General features: G+C 37.7%; 1 protein-coding gene across 3 annotated transcripts in view; it reads right to left on the reverse strand.

Annotated features, from left to right (window-relative positions):
• Positions 1-27,404, reverse strand: part of dpy19l1l (dpy-19-like 1, like (H. sapiens)) — a 77,412-nt gene that overhangs the window by 28,731 nt on the left and 21,277 nt on the right. For all 3 annotated transcript variants that reach the window (XM_060822966.1, XM_060822968.1, XM_060822969.1), the window contains 5 exons: positions 22,377-22,463; positions 18,907-18,969; positions 13,915-13,995; positions 12,860-12,961; positions 8,335-8,406 (listed from right to left, as the gene is read on the reverse strand). In XM_060822966.1, coding sequence (XP_060678949.1) covers positions 8,335-8,406; positions 12,860-12,961; positions 13,915-13,995; positions 18,907-18,969; positions 22,377-22,463 — 405 coding nt within the window. The remainder of the gene's footprint in view (positions 1-8,334; positions 8,407-12,859; positions 12,962-13,914; positions 13,996-18,906; positions 18,970-22,376; positions 22,464-27,404) is intronic.

The following is a 27,404-nucleotide window of genomic DNA, read 5'->3' on the forward strand; positions in this document are numbered from 1 at the left end:
TCCAAAATGCCTTAGATTCTGGAAGTGTTCCAATGATTAGAAAATAGCAAATGTAATATCTTTATTAAAGAAAGAAGAAAATAGAAATTCTTAAAAAGTATAGACCAGTTGGTATAGCATCTGTCATAGAGAAACTGCTACAATCAGTTATTAAAATAGGATATTTAGAAAACTATAATGGAAACAGGCAGAATCAACATGGTTTAATGAAAGGAATTGTGCTTAATTAATTTAACAACATTCTTTGGGGAATAACAAGCAACATTGATAAAAAGGGAACCGTAGACAGAGTGTACTTAGCTTTTCAAAACGTATTTGATAAGGTGCCAAATCAGATCTCAGTGCTTATTAAATAACACAGTAGCATGAAGTTAGCAAAATGTAAGGACTGTGCCTTTTTATTCTTGAGTTTTTAAAAAATGCAAAAATAATGAACTTCATAAAGAGGGATTCACTTGGATGGCTGAATTATTTCACTTCAAGAAATTTGATACTCATCACAAACTCGTGTGCCTGTGGTTTCTTGCAATGTGCAGATAATTATTATAAACAGCGCAAGTGACAGACACATTGTGCAGTAGCTTTCCCCAGAAGCTGCCTATTCTCTGCAGTAAAAATACTTAGATTAAACTTCAAGAAAACCAGTTACACTTTTCCTGCAGCAGTTATTTTGAATTTAAAAAAAAGAGTTAGCAAAGTAAAGTAACAAGTGGATACGATCATAAAGTGAAACCACGTATGAAGCTCTTACAGAAATTTAAGAACTCACTGTAATAAGAATTCTTGTTGAGGACTAAAGGGTTGCAACTGAGAGACTATTGGCAATAACTGCTGAGGGTACAAGCTAAGCCATTAAAACTAAACATTTTTCTGTCATCTTTAAAAGTTTAAAAAGGGATAGAAATAGGAGAGTGAAAATAACCATGGTAATGAATGGCTAGTTTGAATAGTTGGGAATGCCCCAAGGTCTCCTCAGATCAGAAAGACAAGTACCAAGGGTGGAGGTGAAAATCAGAAGCCAAGATGTTCCTATTGTAACAAAATGGAATAAATTTGTTCAGAATGCTAGAAATTGAAAGGGAAACCATCAGGGCATATTGGAGTTTGCAAGAATGAGTCTGAAATGAAAATTCAGATGGAAAATGCCACATATCAAATTGTAGCTTTAACTACAACAGAGACTCAAAGTGGACACTTTTGAGAATGTGGAAGTAGTGCATAGGGCAGATGACAGACATGGAGGGTTTTTAATCAAAAGGGTAGATAACCCCTTTTTCTTCAAAGCAAGGATCCAAGCTCCCAACTATTCTCAGGGAATACAGTGGCTAGTTAAACTGTCTTAGTGGAGAAGAATTTAGTCTCTCTCCATCGAAATGTATCCTATTCCACTGCACAAGGTTCAATCTAGTGAACCTCTTCGGAACTGTCTCCAATCCATCTACATCCCCCTCATATAAGGGGTCCAAACATTGCACCTGGAGTAAGTGTACAGTCTCACTAATGGCACTCAGTTTAATGAAACAGGAAATTTCAACTGGCCTTTCCTTTGTCTTTTGTGAACAGGGATTGTTTTTATTTGAGAAAAGTGTATTTATTATTAGCCCCACCAAAAGAGGAGAAATTCAGACGAAAAGATTATATCATTTCACAAAATAGGTTAATCATTAGAAATAACTGATACGAAAACATTAGCACTTAGTACATCAAAGTAAAACCATTTGCACTTTTGCAAAGCCAGAAGAAATAAGAAGGTGTTCGTTTAAATACCTCATAATAGCTAGGCCAGCAGTGACCCCAATGACAAAACTAAAAGAAAAAGGAAAGGAAAGTTTGAATTCCTATTCTTACCAGATAGGTGTACCTGGTGGCTGGTTGGGCTAAGGCTCCAGTTCAGCTCCAGTGCTGAGTTGGAATACAATATCAACAGTTTTCTGCATGTATAGGTGCAGAACATGTATTTGACAAGGCAGAGACAAGCCAGTAGTACTCTTTAAACTATATATGAAGTCATGCTTCTTTAGAAGATGCCAGTTAAGGATGTGTTGCACAAATTAAACACTGATATTGTTGATATTATAGGGTATATAAACAAATGCTAAAAAAATCTAAAAGATACAAAGACAACAGCCACAATGGCATTTATTCAGTTACCAAGTCTCAGAGCAACTAAGGATGGGCAATCAATGCTTACTCAGACAACGAAGCCTATAACCCTGATTGAGTATTACAAAATATGCACCAATTACCAAATAAGCTCGACTGCCCTATGTTTCACAATACAGAATTGAGCATTTATGTTTCACTTCAAAATTCATATTACAGCAATCTTTGTTTAAACTAGCACCTATGGACCAGCACTTTAAAACTGACAAGAATTATATAACTGCAATCAGTCAACTGAATCACAAGTGAGAATGCTAAAGGCAAAACTGCATTATTATTTAAGTGATTTAAGCTGTCAATAAAAAGTATAACGGTGATGTGTATACCCCCTGCATTACATTTCTATTACTTAGTGTGTTTTTACATTGATTATGTGGACCTCTTGATTGTCTGGAATACGTGATCAACTGGCACACTTTGGTCGCATGGGTGCTGGTTAATAAAAGGCTTGCTGCACTTGACAAAAAAAATCTAGAAAGTAGAAATATAAATATAGAATATCCTGGCAAGTAAATGTGTTTCATTATATCAAAGAGCATGTAAAAATTATATAAAAGGAATACTCTTGGATATTTAAGTAATTAATGTCTCCAAAAATAAGGAGGCCATTAAATGCCTCAAACCTGCTCCATTATTTCAGCACAATCATAACTAATCTGTAATTTTACTCCATATATCTACCTTTTGCCCACTACCCAATTGGGCAAAAACTCTAATCAATTTCAGCACTGGAAAAAGCATAGCAGGTCAGGCAGTATCTGAGGAGCAAGAGTTGACATTTTGGGCGTAACTGCTCATCAGTCCTCCCTCTTGTTCCTCAGATGCTGCCTGACCTGCTGTCCTTTTTCCAGCACCATACTTTAAAGCGACTCTGCCTCTCCAGCATCTGCAGTCCTCACCATCTCCTAAATGGTGTTAGGTTACAGGTCAATGATCTCAATGAGTAGCAGAGCAGGCTTGAGGGGCTGAATAACTAGCTCCTGTTTGAATATAAATTAGATACTTCCTTATCATAAATCCTCTATATTTCAGACTACTTTTCCTATAATTTTTAAGTGATTAATGATATAATTGAAGACATGCTTTCTGGGGTATTCTATACTTTTATTTCTAGAATTGCCAACATTTAAACCTATTTGCTAGTTTGGTTTATTCACTTAAGCAATGATATCTTTCCATAAATTTATAGTTTATCTCCTCCACTCAATGTTGTCCACCCTAGTGTCATCATCAGATTTGGATATTTCCGAGAAAAAAAAAGACATTGTCAAATCTTTTTGTTTTCCCTAATCGCAACAAACCAAATCTCAAAAGATAACAACTTATACTGCAAGAAAAGGTGGTACTGTTTGGTAGAAGCAATGCCATGGAGGATACATCAGGGGACAGTAAACTGTAAAAATACTTGCAGCTCTGCTTATATCCAAACCAGGCAATTTGACTGATCAGTCATTGCCATGAGGAATGCATCAGGGAACGGTGTCACCAAGGCTGAAAGGGATGCAATGCATAGACATGCTTGGTCTGCAAAAGACAGGGCCCCACTTGTGAATATTCAAAGTTTTTAACACATGCAATTGAGGCATTCTGTGGGCTCAAACTGAAACTGTGTTAGAAATTACAGCAGGAACCAAAGTTAGAGCAAGTGCTGCCCAATCACAGAATTACATCTAAGCTCAGACACTATTGAGAGATGTGCAAGCATAGGATGATTGGGTGTAGTCTGTACACTACCTGTTGTGAACAGCTGATGGGATGTGCTGTTTAACATAATCTGTCAGTGACTTGGATGCACAGCTTCCATACCCAGCATTACAATGGCCCTAAAACTCATAATAAATTCCTATTCAGTATGGTAGACAGGAAACATTAAGCTTGACAGCAGCATCCTTTTGTGGAGAATAGGTTGCTGTTGCATTGCAGCAGCTCGAAAAGGTTAGCTTTACTTGTTGCTCAAATATAGCTGGAAGCATAAAGTGTCTCAAAATATGAGTAACCAGAGAAGGTTCGCACTGCAACTATATAACAGCAACATATGGTATTCTCTAATTATCAGATTCTGTCATCAAGCCAAGAAAACCTGCCTAACATCAGCAGGTGGTATATGAATTTCTGTGTTGGTGTGATGCCAAATATGTAGGCCATATATACCAAAGACTAGCAGATTTTATTAAATAGTAAGCCCTTTTAACTATACATCAGAGGCAGCGTTCGAACTGTAGCCATGCAGCTAATGCTCGCCATATTCAGAAGACAGTGCTCAACATTAAAAAGAGATTTCATGATCAGACAATACTTATTAAAATAATCTTGAATTACACAAACAACCAATTTAAGATGATCAATTGAGTTTGCAAGGTGGTGCACCTATTTGTGCCAAAAAGTTACATATATTCACATGCAGGGTCTTTTGTAAATAGAAAATGCATACATTGTAGATTTTTCAATCAAGAAAAAAAACTGGGGGACACAGTCATTCCTTAGTGCAAGCCCCATGGAAAAGCCTTGACGAATTTAATAAGACTTATACTAGTTGTGGTCTCAGCTCCAATTTCCTGTCTGAATCCCATAACAAGCAACACAGTGGTCCATCAAAAATCTAACTCAGCCTTGAACGGATTTCAGGACCCAGCCTCCGTGCTTTCTAGGAAAGAGCATTTCACACTTTTACAACCCGTTACAAGAAAATAATTTTCCTCTTCTATGTATTAAAAGGGACTATTATTCTTAGATTGTCCACCAGCTTTAGTCTCTCCCATGAGGAAACATAGAATGGATCCATTCTATCTAGACTCATGATATTATAAGCTTCAATAACAACACCGATGACTTCTAAACACCAACAGATGAGCTAAATTTGCTTATTCTTTTTTCATAAAATCAGTTCATCATGTCCTCAGCAGCAGCATTACACAGAGAACATTAACCACGACCCCATATCCCTCAGGACAATACAGTCCTGTAACACTCTCTATTTAACTTGCATACTGCTTCTCTATTCTTCCTCGGGGCACTTTTCCTGAACTGGTTCTAAAGCAATTTTATTTTATTTTCTTTCAAATAGGGAGATCAGAACTATGCATACTAATACAGATGGTATCTCACAAAGGCCTGCATGGCTGCAATAAAATCTCCTTACTCCATTCCCCTTGCAGTTACAATATTCTATTTGCCTTCTTAACTATTTGCCATACTTACTTCCTGTGACTGAAGTACCAAGACAACAATCCCTTTTGCAATTTTTTTTCACTGAGAGGACCTCTGAAGTCTACACACCACAGTAGTTTCTTTAGGCAGAAGCCTGTGCACGAGCATGCTTTGAAAATCCCAGTGGCAGTGTGTCACACAGCTTACGAGAGAACATTGACCTGGACTTCTAGATCTCACAGTACAATAAAGTCCTATAACCCCTCTTTATTTAACTAATATACTACTTTTCTATTCTTCCTCTGAAAGTGAATAAGTTCACATTTATCCCATTATACCCCATCTGCCAACTTTTTGACCACTCATTTGATCTACCTACATTTCTTTGCAGACGACTTACTATTATATTCAACTTTGTCATTTAGTCACAATATTATTTGGTCCTTGCATCCAAAACATTGATTAGATTGGAAATAGCCGAGAATCCAGCACTAATCCCAGTGGTATTCGACTGATTAGAGCTTACCAACCTGAAATAGATTGATTTATTCTTAGTATCTGCTTTCTGATAGTTCACCAATTATTTTGCCATGTTAGTCTGCTCCACTTAAATCACACGTTTATAGCTTGGACAGCAACCTTACTAAAATGCCGTTTGCAAAATCCCAGTATACCACATCTACTGAAACACCAGTATCCAACGAGGATGTTACTTTACTAAAAAACTCAATTAATTAGTTAGAAGACACTTTTCCTTTAATAAAGCTATGTCGACTCTACCTGACTATTTAATATTTTCCGATCTGCTGGGACCCTTCCATAATCTTTATACGATTATAAGTAATGCATCTACTATCTGTACTGCCATTTACAGTCATACAGCATGGAAGCAGTCCTGGTTTCCTGAACTAAATTAGCCTAATTTACCTACATTTGGTCCATATTTTCTCAATTTCTTCTTCCATCTACCAGACCAGCATGCACTTAATGACTAAGCACTCTACTCATTTTATGACCATTTACTGTAGGCCATCTTGGGAACTTGTCAACCTTTAGGCCCAACTGCTTCACTAGCATCTTTTTTCTGGTGTTAATATACAAGTTCATCCCTGCCCATCACTTCTTGACTTTGAGTTTTTGAATTCTTCTACCATGAAGGCAGACAAAATAAGCCTCTATCGTTTCCCTTTTCCATTATCCAACTCCCCATAGATGACCAACACCAGATTTAGTTATTCTTTTCCCTTTCAAAGGCTTGTAGAAACTCCTACCATCTGTTTTTATATTACTAGCTCTCTTTCATAACCCTTTTGATCATTTTAGTCATTCTTTGCCAATCTCCTGATTTGCCACTAATTTTTGCAGATTTATAGTGTTTTTTTCAATTTGAGATCATCTTTTACATCCTTATTTAGTTAACTGCCACGTTTTCAAAAGCAGTTAATTGCTCCCTGGTGCAGTCTCCATGGCAATACCTCTACCAGAGTTTACCTGTCAACTAATCAGCACCCTCTTCTCATCCAGTACAAATGGTTCTTCCCTTTGTGATTTGGCATTTTTGCAGTTCTGTCCTGAAGAGTGCAAGATGAAAAGCTTCAACAGGACATCTCTCTTTTTCAGCAATACTCAAGTTCTAAACTACCAAGAGTCTTGGATATATGGTTTTCTACCCAAATAACACAAGCTATTAACAAATCACTTCAGATTTAAACAGATGAATGTGGGACATCACTAGTCATATACTGCTAATTAAAGTAACTCATTTTCATTACACTTACTCAACCACTTGGTACCCAGCCAAATTCCCAAATAGATCTTTAATTCAATGAACTTCAATCTTAGCCAACAATCTCTTATGGAAGACCATATGAAGTAACATCTTAAAGTCCATATAAATAGTTTCCATAGGAATTTCTCTGTCCAATACTTTAGTCACTCCTCTTCAAAACTTCAATCAGGTTGGTTAAGCATAAACTAAAACAATTCATGTTGGTGCTCTTTGGTCATCTAAAAAAATTCTCATGGGAAGACACCATCAATCCATTCAGTCTATTGAAGGAAAATTTGTCAGTGCTGCAGGGGACCATGGTGAGCATTATTTTTATTTATGAACAGAAATGGGAACAAAAAAAATATAAATAGATGAAATTCAACTCATTATGCAGTATGGTCACTTGTTACAGCAGTTCCAGTGTTGAGGGTACATCCAGCAGGACTGGAATGTTTGCTAGTCTCAGAAAAGTGAAATACAACTGATCAATGATTAAAATGAATTTCCCCTGAAAGTATAAAGTAGTACAACAAAATTGTTGACTGGAGAACAGGATTGAACGGACAGTTCACACTGAAGGCTGAGAGATGATTCACATAAAAACACCACAATGGCCCAATCTATTCTGCTTTTGTGCTGCAGTTAACAGTAATTATTGCGTGAGAGAGTTAGCAAGTGATAGTGCATTTATTGAAGATTTGTGAGTAACTGCATTTAAAAAAAAGGTACTTGTAAAAAACAGTGAACCTCTGACCATTATGTTAGACTGATTTCTGCAGCTCATCATTCATCCGTTGTTGATAACCTTCAATAATCTATACTGTATCTGCTGATACCTTGGGACAGTAGGCTGCTCAGTGATGCTCCGGTTCCAACCAGGCAATGGGAAGGAGGTAATGATTTACCTGATGTCGTCATGTCCTTGACTGTGTTGAATAAGCATGTAAATTGGGTTTGACAAATAATTGTTAAAAGATTCAGAAATAAAGCAAGTTAAGGAATCATTTTAGTTATAATTCAGTGACCCAACCTATGAAAATTATTTATCTTAAAATGTATTTTAAATAATTTTCTTCAATCATTTCTTTCAGGTCCACTTCAAAGAAAGTTATTACATATACTGCCTCATGATTTAAGAATATTTTATAAATAGAATATCACCAACAACTGAATCATTCATATGGAGGTTTGTTTTGATTATGGTAGCATAGCTCACAATCAACCAAAATACAAAACAAAATGACAGGACTTACCCTTGAAGCTATAACAGAAAAAATGCAGACAGTCACTGGAAGTAATAAGGTTTTGGTGTATCTCAGAGGTGTCTAAAAACAAGAAATAAAAAGACAGATTAACAGGACTACTACTTTCTGCTAAGTTAACCAGTTATGAAAAGCCAGGTTACGTTCAGGAGCTAGCACTGAAGCATGCAGCCTCACTCACCAGCAAGTCAGACTTAAAGAATTAACCGGAGACATTTACAGCATAGACCCTTCCCAATTAATTCATACAAGATAGATTAAAAAAGGGCAAATATCATTAATTAATTTTAAAACCCAATTACATTTGAGACTGTTTCAGGTATCACTGGTCAGAATATAAATTAACAACTTGAAATTATTAACTCATTCAATTACTCAGAAAGCCTGAGTGAGCTTAGTGATTAGAGCTAGATCACAGCTTCAGAGGATCAATCATACCTTTGGCTTAGGCACATCAGTCAAACTGAGAGGCACAGAACACCCTTAAAGTCTTATTAACCTCGAGAGTATCACATTATGTATTTGCGTCTCATGTTGCACAAGAACCCAATTTTCAGAACAGAGTAGCCATCATGCAAAGAGTATTAACAACCTAACCCAAACTGAAATAGCAAAAACCCAAACACGCCAAATCACAATTGAAGTGGAATAGGAGCTTAAGTTTCAACATGCAATTGTTACTCAACTTCCAGGCACCTCTATGTCCACATTGCTGGTATGAGAATATAGCCATGTCATACATTTAAATTACTGTTCATTGTTGGTATTCTACATTGCCTATTGTATGTGAGCTTCTGAGAGTGAATCTATGGTTGTAAAATGATTGATATTCCTTCAGACACAAAATTTACTTTGTATACTAAGAACAATCAGAATCCAAAATAATGCATGGGAATCTTTTATTTCCTCAACTCAATTTGGTATTTTCTCACTTTCTTCATCCGGTGTTACTTCCACCTGCCCTTTGGGGTCAATGAACTTAATTATGGAAGTTAGGAGTATTTTGAAGGACATCAATAGAGTGCCAACTTTGTTAGCAGCAGTTCCATTCAGGGATTATGTCGTCATAATGGGCAATGTTCTCAGGAACTCCAAGAAAATCCCTTAGACAAGGAAATACTGACAGGAGAATCATCAGCTGGACTCAGTGGAATTTATAGCAAGATGGACAGGTAAGATGATGAATGAGAGGAAAATTAGTAGAGCATTCTTTCCCTCAAGCCCACTTTACCATATAGAGATCATTGCAGATTTTCTGCCTCAACTCTACTTTCTTGCCCACTTACCCTATCCTTTCTAAAGCCCAAACAAATTAGACTTCAGTCTTGAATATATTCAAAAATAAACTATTCATCACCCTCTAGAATATACCATTCCAAAGATTCATGAAATCTAAGCAAAGAAATTTCTCATCTTAGTCCTAAATGGTCATTATCCATTGTTGAGATTGTGTCTCCATGTTCTAGATTCCAAATCAGCAGGAAACAATATTTCAGTATCTATCCATTCAGAACATTTAATTAAAACAGAAAATCACCTTTTTTTTTTCTAAACTCCAAAGAATATTCTCTAATTTATTTAGAGAACCTATCCAGTTAAAAAAAAATCAGATGACCTACTCAATTTGGGCCCATGCACCAGAGAAGAACTCTAGTCTGTCTAATCACTCACTTTTTACTCTTCACCTGCAAGTCTATTGGCACACGTCAAGTGTTTCGATTCTTTTACTTACTCATAGATAGACTAGAAGAGTTAAAGAAAATGAAACGAAAGAGGAGCACAAAGGTTGCCCTCCCTCAACCACCTTGTTAATCTAATGAAACAGCGTATGACAGAGGAGCAGCTGGCTACGTAGCTCCTTAAACCTCCTCTGCCACTCAATAGGATTACGAAGATACATATCTCTCGATTACCTCAGTGCCAAACTGATATCAATCTCTTGAATATATTCATTTACTTGAGTAAACACAACCCATAAAACTAAGAACTCAGAAGTCTTGCAGCCCCCAAGTGAAGGTATTTCCTCCTATCTCAATACTAAATGGTCAACTCCTCATCCTGAAAAATGACCTCTAGTTCTAGACTCTAACTGGGGAAAACAGCTTCTCTGCACCTACCCTACCAAGCCCTTCAAGAATCTCATGTAAATTTCTATGTAAATTTTCCATTCCTCAAAACTCTAGAGAAGGGTTCAGCAAGGTTTCAATATTTAGGTTTTGTTGATCCCTTGGACTTCTAGCAGCTTAAAACTTTCAACAGAGCAATTTCCCCATTTTCTTATTAAAAAGGGGAAGTCCACAAGAACTGCAATTTTTTCAATAAAGAACAGGCCTTTTGTTCTAAGAAATTCTCCCTGGACAGAGCCATGTCAGTTTGTGCAGGAACACAACTTCCTCAAAAACAGCCATAACTAGGTGCATTTATAGGCTTTACTTGTCTTGACAACAGATTGAACATCCACATCTGCTGGTGCTGATGTATGCTCAATCCACTAATTACATAGCAACTCTTCTCTTGCATTTCCGGTCAGTAATGCAATTTCTCAAATTACTCTTCAGGTAATTACTTTCTCTTTGAGAAATCATTCAATATTTGTATTATTGGAATGTTACTTAAATTTTGAAAAGGATCGAGAGCTTCTTCACTGACCATTGATATGTCGTCATGTTTATCAAACATGACAGAAATGGAGGAAAGATGACATGACATTTCAAATTTTAACTCGAAAAAGTCACAAAATTCAGTAAACAGAAGCGACCAGAAATGGCTGAGCATAGAGTACACATTTTCAGGGGCAGAGATTCAGGTTATTTCCAAAGGAAAAGTACTTGGATAATAAACTAACCAAGACATTTGCCGGGGGAAGGTAAAGGTATACACACCAAACCACATCAGTTCCTCATCCTACTCTTTTTCCTATGTGAATCAGAAGATAGCCGAGAAAATTTAACTACCACTAAGCACAGTGAATGAAGCAGAGCACATTCAAAAGAATAGCAGAGCAGATATTAAAAGTTATATGCTGACTTAAGTGATGACCCTTTGCATCAGTAAAATAAATGGAGATTGAATGTCAAACTGGTGCCAAACCATCCTTTCTGTACATTCAACAGGCTAATCCCCTGTTGATAGAGGAATCTTATACCAATACATTAAGCATTTCATGAAAACACTGCTTTTAAACATAAAAATTAGGTTCCAGGGTGACATGCTCCAAAAAGCTACAGATTTAAATTTTGTTTAACATAACTTATTGATATAAAAGGAAAATACCAGAAAGTATTCCAGTGATCAATTTGCATCGCCGATGACAATGCTCCATAAATGGATGCATTGCCTGCTGAGTACTGAAGTAAAAAAAGTGCGTTTGCAGCAGTGTGTACTAGATTCCTTGCCTCTTAGCCTGACATCACTACTACAGAGAGTTGACACACAGGACTCTTAGCCTGACAGAACTGCTGCTAAAGTAAATATCATGTCTTGAAAACCAGGAATTGCAAAGCAAGGTTTGAAAGCATTAACCCAATACGCATTGTAAACAAGGTCTCTTTAGCTGTGGGCCACAGTCGTGGCCTGGACAAATTGGAGCTGATAGGTCATGTACAAATGGAGCTCTGGTTGACAAGTAGCAGATGGTAACTGGTCACCAGTCCACAAATCAACACAAAAGATCTTCTGTGTCCCAATAATCATATGATTGGTTCTCAGATAGCTTAAAGCTATGAACAAGATACAGGAAGAAGTCTCAACAACCACCAGATTAGGAGCTCTCTCCGTTCTCTGCAATAAAAGGCACTGTAAGCAGGAGGAAAATCAGATTATCTTTCCTTCAGCAGGTGCTTTAAGCTGCCACTTTTAATAGATAAGTCATCTTCTATATCAATCACTTGCAAACCTGAAAAATCAAGACTAAGAAACAGCACTCTGATCAGCAGAAGAACCACCTCAACAGATCCTGTGAGCAACAACCACTAAACTGCTTTCTCAGTTCTTTCTTCACCCATAATACATGGATTTTTTTCTACCTAGGTCAGTGTACATGAGAAGGTGTTGTGGATTAGAGTTTTAATAATTAGAGTTATACACTGATGGTAATAACTATAACCAGAGTATAATTACTTGTTAGGTCAGAAACAAGAATTAGGTCTTGTCAATGTGGGTATGAAAATCAGGTAAGTAGGGGAATCTTTGCAAAAGTTTAAAAAACTTTAAATTTTGTGATGGGTCCAGGAATAGTGGGGCTGGATCTCCATAGTGCTAACTTAGAGTTGTGATATAGGGAATAGATACATATGACTTCTAGCATGAGGTCACTATAGCTGAGAGAGTGGGAACAAAAGGCCACTCACAGGACGTCTTTAAAACCCATTCTTTCACCAGCTTCTTGGGATGCTTTGTTCACCAATATCCATAGTATATAAATACAGTAGGGATCTGATTACAATTCCTACTCTGTTCACTGAAGATTAATACCCCAATGTTCATTTCAATATAATCTACATTGTTAAAAGATTACCTCAATTTCCATGAAATCAAACTCCACAGCACATGTGTACATCAGCGTGTCAAAATCCTTGTAGTTGGTGAACTTCGATTTCAGTAGATTACTTATGTGCGCCTGGAAGCAAAAGGAAACATATAGCGAGAACATTTCATTAGCACATGGCAACAGTACATCAGTCTTGAAACTGACTACAACACAAGATTAAAGCTTAGAATGAACTGATGTGGGAAACAAATAGAAAAACAATACAGATATCAAGTGACCTAAAAGATACTACACTTCAAGATTGAAAGCTATGTTAATGACTGTGCAAGTTCACCTTTATAACAAGATGACTTCAAGTAAATCCAAACTAACTTATAAGCAATAAAGAGAACTGACTGGAAAATGTGACAAAAGGTCATAAACATGTGGTCAGTCATGAGCCAGGCATAACTGATGACAAAAGACTACTAAGAGGAGTTCTGGGTATATTCATCAATCTTCACTCCGATGAGAATTACAACACTGCTAACTCAGCTCACTGTGCTCTTGCATTGGAAGTTGGTGAATTAATCCAAAGTTCCCAGAATGGGTACTGTTTGCAGAAGACATTTGGAAAGTTTACATGACCAATATTGCTCTCCACATTACTAAATCCTTCCAACAAGCAATAGCCCAGTGTAATGTTTTTTTCTACGCTTGGCCAAGCAATTGTTCATTTGGTTGGACAAATGACAAAAAAAAATTTATCAAAACCAGTCGCTTCTGGAGCATTTACCTCTGCTAGCCAAGAATCTACCCAGATCTCTCAAAAGCTGATTACTAGGAAATGTGCAACAGGCTAGAAAAACATTCCTGATTTTAGCTCATAGCAGGGAATTTAATCTCCCAGTAAACAAGACAACATAGGTTGAGGCATCACCACAAAATACAAACCACTAACAGAGTAAATGGCAGCTCCAATTGTACTGATCTGCAATTAACAAGTCTGAACAATTAATGCTTGCATTTGGCCAAATAAGCATTGTAAATTAGAATTTTTTTTTGTGCAGGGCTTCTATATCTTTCCTAAAATAGATACTTACGTCATCTGCAACTCCTAATAGTTTAGAAGCAACGAATTTGAGCGCTATCGTTCCAAGAAGCCAGACAGTTCCTTTAGCCACCTGAAAAATTATTCAAATATTGAGGGTTTACTGTTTACATAACCATAGAATAGTTACAGCACAGAAGGCTATTCAGCCCATCAGTTGTGTTGACTCTAACGAGCAATTCACCTGGTGTCACCGTCACCTACTCCTTGTAGTCCAGCACATTCTTTCCTTCTCAATTCCATCTTCAGCTTGCCTTCATTGTAGATGCCCTCTTTGCATTCCAGACCCTAACCACATGCTGTGTGAAATGTAGCCTCGTTGCCATTGTTTCTTGTTAAAATTACATTTTACATGTACGCTCTCTGCTTCATTATCCTCTAGCAAGCAGGAATGATTTCTCCATATCTACCATTCAGAGATGATTTTCAATAAATTATCAAATTTCCTATCATCCATTTTTCCTTCAAGAAAATCATCCCCATCTTTTCCCATATCTATATAAAATTGTAGTTCTTCATCACCTCAAATCATTCTCATTAATTTTCCTGCATCCACTCAATGGCTTTCACCTCACTGTTAAAAAAAAGGCACTCAAAACTGTAAGCAAAACTACATTTGAGACCAAGTTTTTATTTTGTACAGCTTTTAACAACTCTTATGCCCTTATTAATAATAAAGCTGAAGTTGCTGTAAGCTTCACTGTTCGGCCATCTTCAATAATTTATGCACATATATGCTTAGGTACCTCCACACCTGTATGTATCCCTCATTTTTATATATAAATATATAGCCTCTCTGTATTATTTCCATCAAAATGAATCACTTCACATTACACTGCATTAAATTTCACCTGCCATTTAATCTTCTTCCACTTACTGGTCTACATTCTTTTAACTTCCAACACCATCTTCTTCATAGCCAGAACACCTACAAGCTTCTTAATCATCTGCAAACTTTCAGATGGTGCCCGGTACATGAGAGTCTAGGTGATTTATCTCTTACCAGGAAAAGCAAGGTCCTAACACCCACCTCTGGGGAACTCCACTATAAACCTATTGTGAAACAACTGCACTCAGTTTACTGTCACTCAGCCAGTTTCATGTCTCTATGGCAACTGCCCTCTTTATTACATGGGCTCTAACTTGATGTCCAGCATTAATCTGTTGTACGTCACATTATTAACATGGCATTGGAAATCATCGTCCAGCTCATCAACAGCATTATTCTCACCAACCCTTTCTATCGCCTCATCAAAAAGTTAAAGTAAATTAGATAAATATAATTTGCTTTTAAAATATCTGTGCCAGCTATCCTTAATAAAACTGCATTTGTATAAGTGAGTATTATTTTTTTTCCCAAATTATTATTTCTAAAAAACTTCAGAATCAAAGCATCGTTATGGTGCAGAAGGCAGCCATTTAGCCCAACGTGTCTGCACTGGCTGTCTTATTGAGCAGCTCGTCTTTGTGTCAGTTTCCCGCACTTTCCATGCAACCCTGCCCACTACTTGTTTATTTCAATTGAATTATCTCAATCATTTCAATGTCCCCTGGAATTCCCCAATTAAACCTGCTTCCATCACACTTCTAGGCAGTTCAATCCAAATCTGAATGACAAAGTTTCTTCTCATATTGCACTTCTTTTCTAAATCACTTTAAAATCTGTGTCCTTTCATTCATGATCCAGTAAGAATAGTTGTGCCCTGCCTAATCTATTCAGATCACTCAAGATTTTGAAAACTATCAAATATCCTTCTTGCGTTTTTTCTCCAATGAAAGCAATCCTAACTTCTCAAATCCCATCTTTTCTAGCATTATTCCCATAACCCTCTTCGGCAACCTCCTTAAAGTATAGCAAAAAAAAATACACGTGACACTCCATCTGAAGTTAAAATTAGTGTTTTAGAGAGGAGTAGTAAAATCTCCCATCTGTTGTACTCTATGCCACTATGAATAAATTCCAGGATACCATAAGCTTTTTTTTAAAAAGGGCTGTTCACTTGTCTTGTCACCTATAATAACATGCACATACACAGACAGGTGTCTCAGTCCCTGTATAACCTATAGAATACCCCTTTCCGTTTAAAAAAAGTGTATCTTTTATGTTCTTGCTACCAAATGAATGATTTATTTATTGTCACAAATCTTGACGATAGTGAAAAGGATGCTATCTCATTTTTTCACATTGAACTTTAATCTATCACACATCTGCCTACTCCACCAACTTGTCAATGACCTTTTGAAGTTTTACACTGCCTTTGCATTGCAAAATTTTAAACTGACTGGTCTGTACTGGGTTTACTTTTACGCCCTTTTTGAATATGGGTCTTATATTTGCAATTGTCGTCAGTTCTCTGATATCACTCTCAAATCTAAAGAAAACTGGAAAATTAGGGCCAATGCTTCTGCAATTTCCAACCTCACGTCCCTCTGTATCCTTGGACGCATCACATACAGTACTGGTGCCTTATAAATCGAGAGTACAAACAGCCTTTCCAATATTTCCACCTTATTAATTTTCAATATTTCATGTGTCAAAACCATCTTTTCTTTCATCATGATGGTGCAGTATTTTCTTTGTTAAAAACAGTTGCCAAGCATTCATTTAATATTTCAGCCATGGCCACAGCTTCCATATGTAAATATCTCCCTGGGTCCTAAATGAAATCATTTACAGCATTTTTATTCTTTATGTACCAAATTATCTTTGTAAGACAGCACTTCACTTGCAGAAAAAATGAAACAAAACATGTGAAAACCTCAGTTTGATCATAAGTACTCCTTCCATTCTACACAGACAGGCATAATAATCACAGAACGAATGGAAACAAACCACATATTTTCTCAAATAATAATAAAATTATTCAGAAGTATAATAGTATTTCAAGTTCTCAACTTTCAAAACTAAATCAAAAATGAGATTTAAACAATTCTTAATTCTGCTTTAATCAGCTTCAAAACATCCAAGAGCTTTCCTTTGAAAGCAAATTTATTGAGACCAGTGTGTTATGGGCCTCCATTAATCCACTAGTGAATTTTTGACTAACAAGTGTTGCCCTATTAGATCAAATGGTAAAATGTTTTCTACAGCGAAGTACCACTGTACTTCTTGAAACTTTTCATGCCTATCCTGAGATAGCGACAGCTTGATTTATGCAAACTCAGCATTACAGTTTACTGTCTTAAAAAGGTCATTAACATTGTCCCCTTCAAACATCTTGTCCTGCTCATTTTCTATCTTCAATGGAGCTGAGGATCTGTGTACCAGTGTTGTTTCTCTTCCACAGGAGGGTTGGAAGATCTGCAATTTTAAAATCAATTCAAGGTTGCGCTCCTGCGAAGAGTGATTTGACTAATTTTCTCAGAGAGCACAGAACAAAGAAATAAAAATGCTGCAAATAAATATATGCATGACAATCCAGTCAACACTACAAAGAATTGGCCTGCACTTTGCAGCTTGGATTTCCCAATGGATGGAAGCTCAAGTGAAGAATGGCAGAGTGCCACTTATGCCTGCCCAACTTTATAAGCATCAGTACTGTTGCATTTTGTGGTGGCAGCATGATTCAGTAGTTTGGCTGTGATCCTGCATTAGAAATGCTTCTTGTTCAGAGCTTGGCCATTTGGGAACATGAAATAGGGTTCAAAAATTTGGTGCATGCTTAAAAGGGACTCAAAACACCACTCAATTCTATGTAACCAATTCAAGAATGACTCAAAAGGTTTGTAGTAAGACAGGGCACACCAGATTCTCTACTGCTCAGATAGCATGCCTGGGGAAGCAATATATTCTGGCACTGTACAGTGAAGAGGGCAGCACAAAGAGAAATAATGATAAATGATAATCAGGGCACGTGCACCAACTCCATCACCCCAAATTCAGAAATTCCAAAATTAATTTACTCATTGCAACAGATTAACCAAAATATCTACCATTTCTATTAAAGCATTACATTACTTATCCTAACAATTACATGGAATTTGCCTGAAATTGCATAGTACTCTTCACCTAGAAGAGTCCCTTTATCACATCCCTGCACTGATTCATTAGTGTTATGTATGAAAATGCATCTTGCACACCCCACTTATACACTTTTTAAATGGATTAGATTAGATTACTTAGTGTGGAAATAGGCCCTTCGGCCCAACAAGTCCACACTGACCCTCCGAAGAGCAACCCACCCAGACCATTCCCCTACATTTACCCTTTCGCCTAACACTACGGGCAATGTAGCGTGGAAAATTCACCTAACCTGCACATTTTTGGATTGTGGGAGGAAACCAGAGCACCCAGAGGAAACCCACGCAAACACAGGAGAATGTGCAAACTCCACACAGACAGTTGCCTGAGGCGGGAATTGAACCTGGGTCTCTGGCACTGTGAGGAAGCAGTGCTAACCACTGTGTCACCTTGCTGCCCACTGTTACCTCCGTTTTACTAACTAAAAACGGGAACATAAAAAAGGGTAACTAACGTCTAGCATCCTTTCTCAGAAAGCTAAGCAGACATGAAAGAGAGCTGCAACACAAAAGAGCCACACAAACCTCTGATGCGAAAAGATAGTTGTAAAATAGGCTTGGTATATTGAAGTCTACCACAAATCATAATTTGAGAGCCAATTGATTCAAAATGCTTCTTGTAAATTTTACCATGCAAATTATTTGAACCCCTCAGGAAGTGATTTTCACATGTGTCCTTTTATACAGGTTTTATGTAACTTGTTTCAGTGATATTGATCGTTTGCACCACAAATTGAAATGTTGTTAATGTGATCATCACTGGGCCTTCGTAAACAATCAAGATCACATCACCACTGATATATTCAAAATAAGCTGACACCAACCTTCCAAATTCTGGGGGAAAAAAAAAAGGATTAAATATGCAAGCCCATATTTTTACATTCTTAAGTCAGAATCTAGAGAGTTGCACATTATGTTTCTTTTAAAAGATTATATTACGTGTGCCGTAGAAAATGCAACTTACCCATGAATATGCAACAGATCGTGGCCAATATGCACAAAAACGTGATCGAAAAGCAACCAATCCCTGAGGGGTAGGAAGAAATGATTGTTAGTGATGATTATCAGAGGCTAACTGTAATGAAGTATCTAATAGAATTTTATTTTCACAAGGGTCAGATTCTTAACCACATATATCCAGCATATTTGTACTTGGCCATTTCTCACTCCTAACTGATTCTTTCTAGCATCTCAAAATGGTCAAGGCTCCTCATGGCCCAGACTTCACTGACAATGGCAAAATGACTGCACTCGCCATGGAGCAAGCATGGAAGAAGCTACTCCCAAAGACCCAGCAAGCTGTGATGTGGATTCCCTTTTCCAAACTTCATTTGCAAACTGCTACCATGTCAAAGGGATCCCAGGCAACAGCAATGAAATCAATCAGGATAAACATTTGTGCATAATCATTGAAGGTAGCAGAACAGGTGGAGAGAGCACTTAACATATAGCGTTCTCTTCGATTAATCGTGACAAAGGAGAAGAGCAAATAAATGCAGTTGAAATTGAACAAGACACTTTTGTATCCTCAGCTAGATTACTGTGTACAGTTGTGGGTGCCATAATATAGGAAATATGTGAATGCATTAGAGAGTACAGAAGCAATTTACAAGAATGGTTTCAGAAATTAGAAACTTCTATTATGACAAGGTTGAAAAGTTGGAACTGTTCTCTTTGGAAAGGCGGCTGGGTGGAGATTTGACACAGGTTTTCAAAATCATGTGTACTAAACAGAGCAGATATGGAGAGGCTGTTCCAGTTTGCAAAAAAAAAAATAACAAGGGGGCATAGATTTAACATAATGTGCAAATGAAGCAAGAGTGATTAGAGAAAAGAAAAATGTTCCTCAGTGAGTAGTTCATGTATGAACGCTTGCCTGGAAACATGGTGGAGGCAGGTCTAATTCAAGCTATCAAGAGGACATTACATGATTATTTGGATAGAAATCATATGCAGGAATATGGGGAAGAGTCAGGAGGATGGCACTCGGTAAAAGAACTGGAGCAGGTGTGATGGATTGAATGGCTTCTTTCAGCAGTATAACAATTCTGTGATTCTTTGAAACATCCAATCAATTTAATGTACATTCAAAGCTAACAAACTGAAACATCAAATGCATTGATTATTCTTCCATAAAAACATACTAAATCAGGGCAGGAGTTGGACAATTGGTCTCTTGAGCCTGTTCCATCATCCAGAGATCACTGCTGAACTGATGGGTGAGGCAGTACCACAAAAAACTAAATTTGTCAAAAATCTTTTGAGTACATTCAATGACCCAGAATCCACTGCTTGTTGGGAAGAAGAATACCAAACACTAACAATCCCAGAGGAGAAATTCCTCCTAATCTCCATCTCTATTAGGAAATCCCTCATTTTGAAACTGTATTACCTATTTCCCCAAAAGCAATATCCTCTCAGCGTCTAACCTGTAAAGCAACTTTAGAAATTATAGGTATTAATAAGATTCCCTGTAAGATTTCCTTTAAATAAACTATACAGATAGGGAAATAAACCATTGGTTTATACTCAAGAAAGTAATGTAATGAAAGTTGAAGTATCAATTAAACTCAAAATTAAGTAGTATAACTTTAAATGAAGAAATTCAACATTTCACAAATGAAAAATGTTTTTCAAAGCCAGACAGATCCTAGAACAATAATTATCAAATTACACTTATAAAAATAAATTATATTATTTCAAATAGTGTAACAATATCAAAGATCTGTGTTTCAGCAATAACTAATACCACAAGACAAATGTAATTATTTCTAATTAGCTGTACTTCATTGATACAGGTTCGTAATTTTCAAGAGACCACATTCATTGTTTTAAAGGCATTTTGATGACATCATGCTTTATGGGGCTTTTAGCAGAAACTGCTTTGCTCCAAAAAGTGTTCAAAGCTTAAGACTGAGTTAAAGTGTTTTTACGTTTGAATTGTGCTCGGTGAGGCATAGCCTACAAATACCTACAAATCCTGATATTATCTGACTACTTCCTCAATTTGGCTACAGGCTTGAATTTGGAGACTCTGCCAAGTGATCAAAAATGAGTTTCAACAAAAAGTTATTAACTTGAAATGTTTACTCTACTTCTTCCTCCATTGGTGTGTTTGACTTGCTAAGTAAATCAAGCATTTTTGTTAATGCAACAAATCCTGGATTGTTTGATGCATCTTCAGCTTTAGATAAACTGAACAGTTTGAAAATTGGTAACATTCCACAATTGAGAAGTAACATACAGCACAGCTGTCACCATTGTCTCCTGAGACATGTACTATATCACATAAGTACACTGATGTTTGCTATGCAGAGAACTGCATTGTACACTGTGGGCCAGGCACCATCCTCAAGCTAGTAGTGTGTGTGTTAATACACAAGCTGTTGCAGTATTCATTATTCAAAGAGAGAGATGAAATAGAGCAAAGTATGGCATGGATACAGGAGGGACACAGCAGAGTATACATCGGTGGGCAATAATGGAGCAGAATGCTAGAGAACTGAAGACATCATTGCAGAGGAGTACAAAACTGGATTTAAACCCACATCCTGAATGTGTTCTTGAGTGTAACAGTAATTTTCCAACCCACGTAAAAAACAAATCAGAGCAATGTTCTTATGCTACTGCAGCACTACTTCACATTCTGTTCACAGGAAGTGAGACAAAGAGCCAAAACATGAGCATTAAGTACAAGAATTGGAAGGTCATGTACATGTACAGGACATTGGTTAGGCCACTTTTGGAATATTCCATGCAATTCTGGTCTCCTTCCTATTGAAAAGAGATCTCCTTTCTTTTTGAAACTTGAAAGGGTTCAGGAAAGATTTGCGCAGATATTGCCTGGGTTGGAGGATTTGAGCTATAGGATGACGTTGAATAGGTTGGGGCTATTTTCCCTGGAGAGTTGGAAGCTGAGGGGTGACCTTACAGAGGTTTATAAAAATCATAAGGGGCACGGATAAGATAAATAGACAAAGTCTTTTTCCCTGGGGTGGGGGAGTCAAGAACTAGTGGGCATAGGTTTAGGGTGAGAGGGGAAAGATACACAAAAAAAGAGACACCCCCCCCCCCAAGGGAAAACTTTTTCACGCAGTGGGTGGTACTTGTATGGAGCGAGCTGCCAGAGGAAGTGCTGGCAGCTAGTACAATTGCAACATTTCAAAGGCATCTGGATGGGTAGGAAAGGTTGAGGGATATGGGCCAGGTGCTGGCAAGTGGGACTCGATTAGGTTGGATATTTGGTTCGCCGGGACGAGTTGGACCGAAGGGTCTATTTCTCTGTGCTGTACATCTCTATGACTATGAAAGAGAAAGAAAGAAATTTCAGAGAAAAAGGTAGAGAGAAGGAATAGGAAACTAGAAGTAGAAATAGAAAGAGAGCTTGAATATGCTGGATAAAGGTTACAGCTGTGCTAGACAGAATGTACTTACCCAAATGATTGCCAGAGATGAAGCGTAATAGGAGCATAACAGCATGGCATTTCCAAACATTAACACAAAACAAATCAGCAAGGATATCTGTGGAGGGAAGCAGTAAAAAAGTAAAAGATAAAATGCTTGAAAACTCTCACCATGTCCCTCAGCTATTCCTGAAGAACAGGGCTTTTTCAACCCAGAAACATCCACTTGCAATTATTTCATGGTAGTTTCTACATAAAGCTGAAGAGGAAAATTTGTTTAAGAACATAGAACAGGTCCTTCAGCCTACGATGTTGTGCCGATCATTGATCCTCATGTATGCATCGTGAAATTTCTGTGACCACATGTATGTCCAGCAGACTCTTAAATGTCCCCAATTACCTTGCTTCCACAACTGCTGCTGGCAACGCATTCCATGCTCTCAACTGTGTAAAAAACCCCTCTCTGACATCCCCTCCATACTTTCCTCCAACCAGCTTAAAACCATGACCTGTGTTAGCCATTTCTGCCCTGGGCAATAGTCTCTGGCTTTCGACTCTATGTATACCTCTCATTATCTTGTACACCTCAATTAAGACCCCTCTCCTCCTCCTTTTCTCCAATGAAAAAAAGTCCAAACTCAGTCAACCTCTCTTCATAAGATAAGTCCTCCAGTCCAGGCAGCATCCTGGTAAACCTCCTCTGAACCTTCTCCGAAACATCTACATCTTTCCTATTATAGGGTGACCAGAACTGGACACAGTATTCCAAGTGCAGTCTAACCAAAGTTTTATAGAGCTGCAACAAGATCTCATGGCTCTTAAACTCAATCCCTCTGTGAATGAAAGCCAAAACACCATATGCTTTCTTAACAACCCTGTCCACTCGGGTGGCCATTTTAAGGGATCTATGTACCTGCACAGCAAGATCCCTCTGTTTCTCCAGGCTGCCGAGAATCCTACCCTTAATCCTGTACTCAGCTTTCAAATTCGACCTTCCAAAATGCATCACCTCGCATTTATCCAGGTTAAACACTCCATCTGCCACCTCTCAGCATCTTGAGAATGTCCCGATACAACAGCCCTCTATACTGTCAACGACACCACCAACCTTTGTGTCGTCTGCAAACTTGCTGACCCATCCTTCAATCCCCTCATCCAAGTCATTAATAAAAATTACAATCAGCAAAGGCCCAAGGACAGAGCCCTGTGGAACACCACTCAACACTGACTTCCAGGCAGAATATTTTACTTCTATTACCACTCGCTGTCTTCTGTTGGCCAGCCAATTCTATATCCAGACAGCTAAGTTCCCCTCTATCCCATTCCTCCTGACCTTCTGAATGAACTTTATCAAATGCCTTGCTGGTCCATATACACCACATCCACAGCTCGATCCTCATCAACTTTTCTAGTCACATCCTCAAAGGACTCGATAAGGTTTGTGAGGCATGACCTGCCCCTCACAAAGCCGTGTTTTCTTTGTTAGTTTGTGAAATGTGAGTGATGGTGACTGGCCAGCATTATTTCCTGTCTCCCGATGCCCTTGAGAAGGGGATGCTGCAGTCCACCTGTTGTGGATTGACCTACAAAGGCATTAGGGAGGAAACTCCAGACTTTTGACAGGGTGAAGAAACAATGATATATTTCCAAGTCAAGATGGTAAATGGCTTGGAGGGGAACTTGAAGGTGGTGGCATTCCCATATATCTGCTACCTTTGTCCTTCTAGATGGAAGTGGTTGTGGGTATGGAAGATGTTGTCTGAGGATCCCGGGTGAATTTCTGCAGTGCATCTTGAAGCTGGTACACACTGCTACTGAGCCTTGGTAGTGGAGGAAGTGGATGCTTGCGGATGTAGTGCCAATCAAGCAGGCTGCTTTGTACTGGATAGGGTCAAGCTTCTTCAGTGTTGTTGGGACTGCACTCTTCCAGGGCAAGTGAGGGGCATTCAATCACTCTCCTGGCTTGTGCCTTGTAGATCATGGACAGGCTTTGGGGAGACAGGAAGGTTACTTGCCTTAGTATTCCCAGTCTCTGACCTGCTCTTGTAGCCACTGTGGTTACGTAGTGACTCCAGTTGAATTTCTGGTCAATGATAATCCCAAGAATATTGACAGTAGGGGATTCAATAATGGTAACACCATTGAATGCCAAAGAGCAGTGGTTAGATTGTCTAATATTGGTGATGGTCATGGCCTGGCATTTGTATGATGTCAATATTACTTGCCACTTGTCAGCCCAATCATGGATATTGCCCAGATCTTGTTGCATTTGGACATGGACTCCTTTAGCATCTGAGGAGTGGTGAATGGTGAACATTGTTCGCCAGTGAGTGCACGTCCCTACTTCTGACCATATGGTGGAGGGAAGCTCATTGATGAAGCAGCTGAAGACGGTTGGGCCTAAAACACTACCCTGAGGAATGCCTGCACAGATGTCTTAGAGCAGAGATGACTGACCTCCAAAAACCACTTTCATCTTTCTATGTGTCAGTTATGACTCTAACCACCAGGAAGTTTGTATGTACAGTGAAGATAGGAAGAGTAAAGAACCAAAAGTGTGGGCACACAATTGTGTTTAAAATACTTGATAACTAATTAATATTTATACACAACTCTCCTGATTTCAAAGAGAACTGGAGTGGGACCTGCTTTTCCACACCACTGAATTCTGTTGTAAATCTTATCACACCAATTACACCAAAGAAACCATAATCTCCACAGCCACATTTACACTCTTTCAATTTTATCCAAAACGCAATTAAATACCCTATGTAGAATAAACTTCTGTTTTTTGGTGCAGTAACAATCAGATCATGAACAAGATAGGCCATTGAACTTTCTGATGAAAGATCACTGATTTTAAACATCAACTACATTTTTTTTCCACGGATTGCAGCTTGACCTACTAGATATTCCCACTATGTCTCTCTACTTCAGATTTCCAGCATCCTCCGTATTTTGTTTTATACGATGTATGATGTTGATTGAAAACAAAATGCAGAAAGACAACTATTGCTGATGATTTAAACCAGCATACTAAATAAAAGTTACTTAGTTTTTTAGCGTTCTTGCACATAACTCTAATCTTCTTTTCCTTTGTTTATTGTCTGAAGCCAGATGCACATCAAGCTATTTCCTCTAATTGCAGTTCTTTCATCAATCAAAAAAAACTAAACTAAAAATATTTTAACTTAATGTTCTCAATGTCAGAAAAAAAAATACAAGTGCATTTTCTTTTCAGCTTGCGGTCTATTCAGTTAACATTCTGAAAATTAATCCAAGCAGGGTCCTTTCACCATATATTGCCTGTGAGATTTTACAGGCCCTCTTTACTGAAACCAATATTAGAAGCAAAGCTTCTTCAAACCTCTGCCACCATCCAATACGATGATTGACCTTCCAACTGACCTCCAACTTTTCTGCTCACTCTCCATATCTCTTAATTACCTTACAACAAAAAAAATCTGCCTCAGTCTTGAATATGTAACACCAATGCAGCATCCATAACAGCTGGATTACAGAATTCTCAAAAGAAAAGGAATTTGTTCTAAACTCACTTACAACGATTGATCCCTAATGTGATCAATGCTGAGTAGCCATAGGTAACAATATCTCACTCTACACGGTCAAGATCCTTTTAGAATCCTGTAGGTTTCCTGGAGATCACCTTTTATTTTTCTGAACTCAAGGTAATTTAAAGCAACTAAGTTAGCCCCTCAACACTAAGCAACCATCATATTTCAAAAACAAAGCTAGTAAACCTACACATGTACTGCTTCCAGTGTAACTATGAACTTCAACAGATGTAGAGACCAAACCTACATACAGTACCCCGGTGTAGTTTCACAACAGCCCTGTATAACGGTAACAAGACTTCTTATTCTTATAATGCATATCCTCTTGCAATAGCATTCAACATATTTGCCTTCTGAATTGCTTGCTGTATCTGCATGCTAACTTTGGGTTCCTTGAACAAATATATCCAAGTCCCTCTGAATATCATTTACAATTTTCACACTTTAAAAAAATTCTTTTGACAAATGTGATTAACCTCTCCCCACCATATTACACTCTATCACTTAGCTCTATCAGGTGATGAAGGTGCGTCGCTCTGAAAGCTAGTGTGCTTCCAATTAAACCTGTTGGACTATAACCTGGTGTTGAGATTTTTAACTTTGTACACCCCTTTTGTAAAGTAAGGCAAAAGACAATGAGTGCTGGGGATTTGAAATAAAAACAAGAACTCAGCAGATCTGGTGGCTTCTATGGAGAAACAGAGTTAACTCTGTATCCAAATATTCTTTGGACTATTTCATTCCCCTCCCATAAAACCCCAATATCAACTTTGTCCGATGATACTACAAACTTTCTAAGTGGACTTTTAAATACTCTCTCAACAAAATGTTCAAGCTTTTCAAGAACTGATGTTGAGCTTTACACTTCCTTTCTTGAACAGCAAGGTTTATTTGCTAGCTACCAATCTGCAGGGCCTACTCCCATATCTGGGGAATTTTAGAACTTCATGATGACATGTACAGTCATTCTTTATACAGTTCTCTTTTCAAACTCTAAAATGAAGGCCATTTAGTCCTGGGGATTTATCAGATTGGAGCTCCTTAATTTTCTCCAACGTATACTCTCTGCTTATAATAAATTAGAGTCTTTCATACTTATTACTTCATTTGTTGCCCATGATTTCTGCTGTGTAATTTGTTTTTTCCACTCCGATGACAGAGGATAAATACTTGTTTAATGTCTCTACTATTTTCATATTTACCATGACATTTTATCCCATCTTTGTTTCTAAGGGACCAATGTTTACTTTAGCTACTCTTCATGTACTCTTACAACCTGCTTTTACATTGCTGGCTAATTTAATCTCATGTTCTATTTTTACCTTGTAAAGTTAACTTTTTATTAATGCTATGCTGGTTCCAAGATTCCCAGTCTTTAGGCTTACTATTACTTCTGCAACATTAAAAATAGCCCTTTTCAAAAAAAATCCTTAATTTGCTGATTAAACCTGTTTCTGCTCAAATATTTTCTTCAAGTTTGTAGC

This window comes from Hemiscyllium ocellatum, chromosome 4, assembly GCF_020745735.1.
Source record: "Hemiscyllium ocellatum isolate sHemOce1 chromosome 4, sHemOce1.pat.X.cur, whole genome shotgun sequence".
Taxonomy (NCBI): domain Eukaryota; kingdom Metazoa; phylum Chordata; class Chondrichthyes; order Orectolobiformes; family Hemiscylliidae; genus Hemiscyllium; species Hemiscyllium ocellatum.